Raw genomic sequence first — 9908 nt, 5'->3', positions numbered from 1 at the left:
GGAAAAGGAGAAGGAGGAAAAGGAGGAGGAAAAGGAGAAGGAGGAAAGGGAGAAGAAGGAAAGGGAGAAGGAAAAGGAGAAGGAGGAAAAGCAGAAGGAGGAAAAAGAGAAGGAAAAAGAGCAGGAGGAAAAGGAGTAGCAAAAAGAGAAGGAGAAAAGGGAGAAGGAAAAGGAGAAGGAGGAAAAGGAGAAGGAGGAAAGGGAGAAGGAGGAAAGGGAGAAGGAGGAAAGGGAGAAGGAAAAGGAGAAGGAGAAGGAAAAAGAGAAGGAGGAAAGGGAGAAAGAAAAGGAGAAGGAGAAAAAGGAGGAGAAAAAGAAGAAGGAAAAAGAGAAGGAGGAAAAGGAGAAGGAAAAAAAGAGGAAAGGGAGAAGGAGGAAAAGGAGGAAAGGGAGAAGGAGGAAAAGGAGAAGGAGGAAAAGGAGAAGGAGGAAAGGGAGAAGGAGGAAAGGGAGACGGAGGAAAGGGAGAAGGAAAAGGAGAAGGAAAAAGAGAAGGAGGAAAGGGAGAAGGAAAAGGAGAAGGAAGAGAGGGAGAAGGAGGAAAAGGAGAAGGAGGAAAAGGACCCTGTATATTGAGTCCATAAACACTACTAAAACCAAACAAAATCACAACCATTTTTCTCCAACTATGAGTCGATTCAGAACATTTCACTGTCTTTACCTCGAAGAGCAAATCCTCCAAGGAAACAGGATCCATTTTGCTGTAGGTCTTCCACAAATCAACGCTGACATCCATCAACTGGAAGAGATTTTAAACACATCGAAAGATTTGAAACACATTTCTGTGAAAAACACCTCAATAGAAGGGCACAGGTTTAGGTTTAAGCTGCAGTGAGACAGCCTTGGAGCTGCCCCGAGAGCCCTCCTGAACTCTGAATTTAGAAATGTTTTCACACCCCTGGTTACAAAAGAACAGAGCAGATAAAAGTGTTGTGGATCCTGCGACCCCTCATCTGCAGTGAGGGTTTGAAGCCAAGTTTTCTTTGCATCTTTCAAACAGATCATTTCATAAAGTTTTTCAAGCTGAGTTAATTGCAAAGAACTGCCTTAGAAAGAACCAAATTTCAAGGTTACTCAACCCACACATGTTCTTGCTCTAAAGTAATGTTAATTTAGGCTAAGCATGTTTAACTTAGCAACACCTTCTTCCAAGTAGTAGGATGAGAGAATATGAGAACAGCATTCCAAAATACACCCTGAAGGGACACTTGTATCTGAATGATTTCTGCATTTACAGGTTTGCCCACTACCCACTTAATTCAAAATGCAGCACCAACTGGGATTTTATTAACCCACTGCTTTACAGCTACTCCAGTTACTTGTATAATTAGCTTTATTAATGATGATTTCCCAGGCATCACTTCCATTCACCCATCAGCAAATTACAGCGTCCTGAGCAACTGTGACTTGTGTAGAACGGGAGAAAAAGTCCTTAAAATACTAGAAAAAAAATCCTGAATTATCATCCTTACATTATATTTAAATCTAACAGAAGACACAACAGAGGGAAAGTCAGCTTGAGGAGCCAAAAATGCACCAAAACACCCCCCTTTTAATAATGGCAGAAGTATTAATTCATAGATAATTTACAGTATTTCCTGCCTTAGATTGGTTTCCTTCCCCAGTAGTGACACAGAGCAGCTGCCAGACAGAGAACCTCACACAAACACTGAGCTAAAGAGTCAGGAATGTCATTTCCCACTTCAAATCCCCTTTAAGGAGGAAGAAAAGAACTGGCTGAACTGCCAGAGCTTCCAGGATTGCTCTTCAAACAGGAGGCCAAGAATTTTCCCTGCTCCTTTTTGAGTGCTTTAAGGACAGAATCAACTCCCTGGATGAAAGAGAGGTTCTGGCTGAGCCACCCCCGTGTCTGCACCTTTTTCCAAAGCCTCCGAGGATTTGTGAAATAAATTGGGGTAATTAAAGGGCAATTAAAGAGCCAAACAACTCCTGAATGGACAGACAAATTGTCACTGAGTGATCTCACACGTCAACAAGGGTTGTTGATACTCCTCCACAAGGATGCTTCTCTGTTTGCACTCTGCATTTAATGGGTTTTGGCAGGTTCACACCAGGTGTTACAGCACCTCGGTGGAAATAGGAAAAAAAAACCTGAGGAAAGGTATCAGTGGGAAGAGAAAAGTGCTCAGAAAGACACAGACTCACAGAGCAGATTTCTGAGCAAGTGTGTGCAGTTCTCCATGTGATGGGACTTTTAACAACGTACTGTTAAATCTTTGGGGGTTTTCCAGCTGCCACAAGTCAGACAAAGCCTGTTCTGGCTGTAAAAAAGGAGGAGTGACAAGAAAAGCAGGACATCTGCATTGCTGTGGCACAGGCTCAAGAAAAGGAAATAAAAGACGTTTCAAATAAGCCCAGAAATGCAAAGCTGTTCTCTGAAGACGATATGTCAGAGTAGAATTAATAAAGGGGCAAATCAAATGACACAAGTTGCTCAGAGTGGAACAGCAAATCATTATTAAATCCAGGAGCAAAATAATTTTGAGTGCTGCCCTTGTTCAGTGGGCTCTGCTGAGCCAGGAATAGATAATGGCAGGGAGAGAAGCAGATGCATCTCTTGTGTCATAACCAACGGCCCAAGAAATAACAGTCACTTCTTATTTTCTCAGCTCATCTCAAGGGGTTGGTCACTAACTGGCTCCTCCTGCTCTGAAGATCTAGAACCCATCTGGGAAGACCTAGGACCCATCTGGGAAGATCTAGAACCCATCTGGGAAGATCTGGGAATACCTAGAACCCATCTAGTAAGATCTATAACAAATTTGTGACTGTCTGGATCTGGTTTAGGACAATCTAGATCCCATTTAGGACGATCTAGAACTCATCCAGGAAGACCTATAACCCATCTAGGAAGATCTAGGACCCATCTGGTAAGACCTAGAACCCATCTATTAAAATCTAGAACAAATTTATGACTATCTGGATCTGGTTAAGGACAATCTACATCCCATTTAGGAATATCTAGAACCCATTTAGGAGTATCTAGAACCTATTTAGGAAGACCTATAACCCATCCAGGAAGACCTATAACCCATCTAGGAAGATCTAAAACCCATTTAAGAAGATCTAGAAAAAATTGTGAATGTCTGGATCTGGTTTAGTAGAGTCTAGACCCCACTCAGGAAGATCTAGAACCCATTTAGGAAGACCTATAACCCATCCAGGAAGACCTGTAACACATTTAGGAAGATCTATAACACATCTAGGAAGACCTGTAACCCATCCAGGAAGACCTATAACCCAATTAGGAAGATCTATAACACATCCAGGAAGATCTATAACCCATCTAGGATGATCTATAACCCATGCAGGAAGATCTAGAACCTTTGTAAGAAGATCTAAAACCCATCTAGGAAGATCTATAACCCATCCAAGAAGATCTAGAAAAAAAATTGTGACTGCCTGGATCTGGTTTAGTACAGTCTAGACCCCATTTAGGAAGATCCAGAACCCATTTAGGAAGACCTGTAACTCATTTAGGAAGATCTATAACACATCTAGGAAGACCTGTAACTCATCCAGGAAGATCTATAACCCATCTAGGAAGATCTATAACCCATCCAAGAAGATCTAAAACCCATTTAAAAAGACCTAGAAAAAAATTTGTGAATGTCTGGATCTGGTTTAGTACCATTTAGACCCCATTTAGGAAGATCTAGAACCCATCCAGGAAGACTTGTAACTCATCCAGGAAGACCTATAACCCATTTAGGAAGATCTATAACCCATCTAGGAAGTTCTATAACCCATCCAAAAATATCTAAAACCCATTTAAGAAGATCTAGAAAAAAATTTGTGAATGTCTGGATCTGGTTCAGGACAATCTAGACCCCATTTAGGACGATCTAGAACCCATTCAGGAAGACCTATAATCCATTTAGGAAGATCTAGAACCCATCCAGGAAGATCTAGAATCCATTTAGGAAGAGCTATAACACATCTAGGAAGATCTAAAACCCATCCAGGAAGATATAAAACCCGTGTAAGAAGATCTAAAACCCACCTAGGAAGGTCTGTAACCTACCTAGCAGAGCCAAAAAACCTGGGTTATTGGTAATGTTGACTCTAGAAGGAAAGGAAAACAGTTCTAAATCCCAATAAGGGGTTAGAGAGGGTGACCAAACAATCCTGGTTTATCCAGGACAGGGTGTTGTGGAGCTCAGAACAGTCTCCCACCAGGATTGTGGTGTTTCCTTCCTGGCACATTCAAAACTCAGCTTCACTACATCCTGAAAAACTTCATCCAATTTGGAACCTCCCTCGAGCTGTGAGTCAGGACTAGATGATCTCAAAAGGTACTTTCCAAGTGAGATAATTCCATGATTAACTCGTGCCTCAGAAAGGAAGTGAAAATGGAAGCACTCACCTCGTATTTCATGGTGAAGAAGCCGTCGCCCCCGATCCCCTCCAGAGCAAAGGCCTGAACGATCGGCCACTTCTCCACGATGAACATGTCAAATATCTGCAGGTGACCTGCAAAGGACAGGGAGCACAGGGACATCCCCTCACAAATCCTGGCACTTTAACCTTCTGGGAGGTCTCACAGTTGGCCTGAATTAGCAGAGGATCTCGATTAACCTGTCTTTATACAACTGGAAATATTTAAGTGAAAAGTGATTTTTATTCTGAAGTAAAACACTGTCATAGAATAACAGAGTGGGTTGGGTTGGAAGGGATCTTAAAGATCATCCAGTCCTACTCCCTGCCATGGGCAGGGACACCTTCCACCAGACCCATCCAACCTGGCCTTGGACACTTCCAGGGATCCAAGGGCAGCCACAGCTTCTCTGGGCAGGGCTTCACCAAATTCACAGCCAAGAATTTCTTCCATCATCCCCATTTAATTATAATTTTAAGTCAGGGGAGAGAAAAACTATTCATCCCGCACTCCTTGGAGCAGCTGTAACCCACGTGAAGTGTGACTGCCACCCTTAAGCTCCACACCTTCAGATCCTGCCTAACACAGAACCCCCGTCCTTCCCCCCTGCCCTGAGCCATTAATGACCTTCCAGGCACTCAGAGCTTATCAGCCCTTCCTCAAGGGAAGCAATTGGGAATTAGGAATAAAAAAGGAATGTGAGATTACAGTGCTGAGGCTGCAGGGCTGGCTCCAGAGCCCAACAGGAAGCCGTGCAGGGCAGTTCTGTCAGCGCTAAAAAGGGAAACTTGCACAACGAAACGTTTATTCTCCCCTTAAATAAAGGAGGATTTCTCTGGAGCTCCCATGGGAACAGAGAACTTCTGTAGCAGCACAACACACTTCTCTGAATGCAAATCATTCCTCTGCCTCACACTGTGAGTGTTCCCTCCTCGGATCGAGTCTGGGCGCTTCCACTCCTTAGAAATGGAATTCAGCAGGAAAAAAATCCACCTCTGAAGGAAAAAGAGGCTGAAAGGAACCTACTGACACACTTATAATGCTTATTTCTTCCCAAAGGCAAGGAAATCTCCATTCCCTGAGCCTGGATGTGCAAAGCACTTCAGCTCTGAGGATAAACCAACCCAACCTACCCTGGCAGCTGTAGGGAATCCCAATCCGGCTGCAGTCCCGGACCATGTCCACAAAGCTGGAGATCTTGAATTCCTCTGCGGCTTCTTCGTCTTCATACTGAAAGAAGCCATTTACAAATCAAGCTGGATTAGGCAAGCCCTGATTTGTTTGGTAGGAAAGTGAATATGTAGCATGTAAACCACTAAAAATATCACCTATGACTTCCAGGAGCTAAAGCACCTCTTTTACACCCTGCATTAGAAATTTCATCATGGCAGTGACACCACTGAAGCCAGTGGAAATCATCCTTTTGGAAACAGTTCTTTTGAAAAAAAAAAAAACTTCAGAGAAAGTTTTTTAATAATGGTAGATGAAGGTACAATTATATACTTTATTTTCAGTTCTCAGTGAAGACTTTCAGCGTCATCTACTAGATTTTAAAAATTAAAGGTATTTTTAGAACGCCGACCCACGTGCCACAGAAGAAATGTGCCACAAAAAACATGCCCCTGAGGAAAAATGATCAGGACACAGAATAAGGAATAGCTGTGGGAGGGAAAGGTGGATTGTAGGAAAAGGAGAAGGAAAGGAGACACTACCATGCAGCACCATGTTGCTGCTTCATGACTGAAGTCACTGAAGAACAAACGTCATGGCTTAGAAAAGCATAAAAACTACACTGAAGAGACAAATCACACTAAAATCATGCTTATAACAGGAAAAAAAACCCTGGAAACACACTGATTATTATCTGAAAAGGTAACAGTTCAGCAGCAAATCTGGAACCAACTCCTTCAAGAGTCACTTGTTTTCTGGAGCAAGATCAGAAGGCGGTGGTGGTTTGCCTATTTTATTTTATTTATATTTTTATATACAGTGCTCTGAACTTCTTATCAAGGCAAATGACATGATTATGAACTTGTTGTGTGCAGCTCCTGTTGAGCTCCAGGGTACACCCAAGACATTTATTTTAAGAACAAGTTCTTTTAAGCCCAGCCTGAATTTAGGATGCAGCCCCAGCTCCTCCACGTTCCTGCTTCAATCCCAGGGAGTCAGATCAAAGTCCCAGCTCAAAGCCAAGCCCCAAACAACTGCCAGTTTCTCAAGGCTTAAAAATGCCACTGGAATAAAAATTTGGGAGTTTGGCAGGGTGCTAAAGGCTTGTTCCCAGTCTGCTCTTGCAGGAATAAATTCAGCCAGTTCCATGAAAGGTAAGGCCAAGACACCCCAAAATTTACTGCATCAAATTTCACCACTTTATCCTATTTGGCCATTTTGAAAATGGGCATTTTATTAAATATATGAGGATTTTTTTTTTCCCTTTAAGGATATTCCCCTAAATTCCTGTGGTCTAGTTAAAAGCAAGTAGTAAGAAAGGAAGGAGAGGCTGCAGGTTTTGCCAGAGCCAGGTAAAGCACTGTTTTATTTATTTCTAAAACCTTTGAGCTTTTTCGGTTCCATGTTTTAAAAAGCAAGTAAAAGTTATTCCTATCATTGAAAAAAAAAAAGGGGGCTTAAAAGCCACAATCCTCCTATAAACAGGATGTACTTAAAGCCTGACACAGCAAGGTTTTGTTTCCCTCTCAGCAGTAATCAGGGAAACAGGTACTCCACATACATTGGGAACGTGGCTGGAAGTGCTCAGCAGCGAAGCAAAACTGCATTTTCAGCTTCCAAAAAAAATCAAACCTTTGCCTTCATTCCCACAAATAACAAGGCCCATGGATCACCTTTGTGGTGACATCATTCTTTCCAGGCAGCACTGTGTGATTAAGGTTAGGACTTACCCCGATAAATCATATCAGAGCCCGGCAGCAGATGGAGCTTAAAATGCAAGAGCTGAGATTGCAGTTGCACTGGCAACAGGGTGGTAGGAGCTGTTCCACTCCTGATTCCAAAATACACGTGTTTTACACCAGCAGATTTGCCCTCCCTGCAGGGGTTTTGGCAGCAGGAAAGCCTTACAAGGCCAGGCTTTAGGTTTTGCCACAGCAGGTTTGAACCTGTAGCTCAGTTGTTTGTGTCTTTATCAAGAATTATCCCTCTTTGAAGCACTGATGGGACTGTGTTGAGAACAGGCATCCAGTTTTGGGATCCAGGGACCAGGAAAACATGGACAAACTGGAGTAAGGGCAGTGGAAGGACACCACGATGATGGAGCCTTTGTTCCACAAGCTGGGACCTCAGAGCTTCTGTCCCACACCCACCAAAATATTGTTGAGATGGTGAAGCCAAGTTCTCCACAGTGGTCACGACAAAGGGATGATTTAAAACAAGAGAGGTTCAGATTTGGCAAAAGGAAACCCTTTTTCACCGTGAGGACAGTCAGGAAACAGAGCAGACACCCAAGAGAAGTTCTGCAGGCATCATCCTTGGATGTTTTCAACATCCAGCTGCAAGAAAACCTTGAGTAACCTGATCTGATCTCATCACCCATCCTGCCTTAGGCAAGAGGTTGGACAAGACGGTGTCTTACAAACAGAATTATTTCCTAATTCTGTGATTAAACCATCAACCAGCCACATGAAAACACAATTAATTTGTCAGAAGCCCCATCACCTTCAAGCTGGAAGCTCAAGGGAGCAAAAGGTTTCTCTCCTTGATCTTCCTGTTCATTCTTGCACCAGCTTCACCCTCTGGCACCGCAGCTCCAAACCCACTCCCTGGGGATTTCAGTGTCATTCTAACTTGGAAAAGGAGCTACACAATTTAGGAAGAAGCATTTCCACTCTCAACTGGAATGTAAAGGTCCTTATTCTATACCTAGACAAGCTGTATTTTTGTTTTTAACTCCTCTAACAGTACTTCAATAAACAGTTTTTTCTAGAAAACACCTTCATTTTTAAATGCAAGAAGAAACTTGCACCACTCATGTGGTGCAGTTACTAGTTCTTGAAAGAAAGATTTGAGAGTTAAAATGAAAATACATAAAATTTCTACATTTTTTAATTGCTTTCTAAGCTGATCTTTTCTAATATTCTTAAACTGCTGGCAACCAATGAATTCAAACACTGCCCTGGCAGCAAAAAGGGCTATTGCTGGAAATCTCAGTGTTGACTGTGGTGCTTGATTCAGATTTTGCATTTCTCACAACCCACATGTTTTTCCTCATTAAAAGATCACTGACTCATGTCAAAACAACAGTAATTAGTGAGAGAGGGGAGCCATTTGTCTTCACAAAAAGTATTGACATCATATTCTTCTTGCAAATGATTAATCCCCACTCAGACACCCAGATCACTGCCCTGCTGAGGAGGAAAAGGAAGAAAGACTTCTGGGAGGGATGTCAAAGAAAGTTCCACTTTAAATATCAGTTCATTAACAAGTTCATTAGCCATCCTTGCCTGCACTCATTTTTCACTCACCTCATTTTCAGTGAGACAGTGAAAATGCAGGTTCCTCCAGTGAGCCACATAGGGCAGGAGCTGGTTATAATTCACAGGGTTGCAGTACAGATGAACACTGTCAGGTTTGATTAATATGATTATATCTGCAAGGAGCAGAAGAAAGATTATTGCAGCACCAGGAGTCCCCACACAGAACGATATGGGCATAAAAAACAGAAGAGAAAAAACACTTTTGTATCATGAACCTCATTAAAAGAAAACTGTTGAACTGTGTGTGAGTGCACAGGAACTCCTGATTTCTTTGCAACAAGAAAAGGAAATAGTTTGGCTCTGAGTACCACAGCACTTGTTACAGTTCCAGACAACTGTGGGCTTATTCCAAGCTCTTGCACAGCACTTGCATCAGCCAGTCCTTGGAGCAGCCAGGAATGTCGGGATGAGCCTTCCCAGAGCACTTCCAGGGCTCTGAACTCCAGCTGCTCCTGCCTGATGTCACATCAGCGAGTTGCTCCAGCTCCAAGAGGCCAGCACGGCCTGGGGAGTGGATATCCAAAGTTTCATGCAAATAAGGGAATAATAATCCACCATCAGGGTGGACTGGCCACCTTCCAAATGTTACAAAGGTGAGCTGGGCAAGTGAAAAAGAGCCCAAGTATTTTAGAGCTGCAGAGGTGTGATCACGGTAATTAATGACAGGTACACACACACCAGGACTGAACTAAGGGATTCTGTTGAAGTTCACAACATTTGAGGGACTTATGGAGAGTAAAACACATGAAACATATCTTTTAATGTTCAAAAATGAGTTAATCATTGGTGTGTTTAAGAACCATTTTCAGGTGTAAAAACACAACTTGACATTTAAAGACTTTTTGTTTTCTATGCCACTTTTTCTGCTCCATTTCCCTACTGGAATGTTAAAGAGCAGGTAAAAATGTTGAGCAGGTTCCTCACCTCCTCAGGAAAGCCTGTCCTCTCACAGTGACTCAACTAAAGGACTCTGGTTAAGTTCACAACATTTGAGGGACTTGTGGAGCATAAAACACATG

General features: G+C 42.6%; 1 protein-coding gene across 5 annotated transcripts in view; it reads right to left on the bottom strand.

Annotated features, from left to right (window-relative positions):
• CUNH20orf194 (chromosome unknown C20orf194 homolog) overlaps positions 1-9908 on the bottom strand; it is a 70218-nt gene that overhangs the window by 44790 nt on the left and 15520 nt on the right. For all 5 annotated transcript variants that reach the window (XR_003537608.1, XR_003537609.1, XR_003537610.1 and 2 more), the window contains exons 4-7: positions 8878-9002; positions 5533-5629; positions 4388-4494; positions 662-739 (exon numbers count right to left, since the gene is read on the bottom strand). Coding sequence is in view for 1 of the 5 variants with exons in the window: in XM_027705587.1 (XP_027561388.1) it covers positions 662-739; positions 4388-4494; positions 5533-5629; positions 8878-9002 (407 nt within the window). In the remaining 4 variants the exon portion in view is untranslated. The remainder of the gene's footprint in view (positions 1-661; positions 740-4387; positions 4495-5532; positions 5630-8877; positions 9003-9908) is intronic.

This window comes from Neopelma chrysocephalum, unplaced genomic scaffold, assembly GCF_003984885.1.
Source record: "Neopelma chrysocephalum unplaced genomic scaffold, ASM398488v2 Primary Assembly neopelma1_345, whole genome shotgun sequence".
NCBI classification, from domain to species: domain Eukaryota; kingdom Metazoa; phylum Chordata; class Aves; order Passeriformes; family Pipridae; genus Neopelma; species Neopelma chrysocephalum.
Note: the sequence above shows the minus strand (reverse complement) of the source record. Positions and strands in the feature narration are given on the sequence as shown.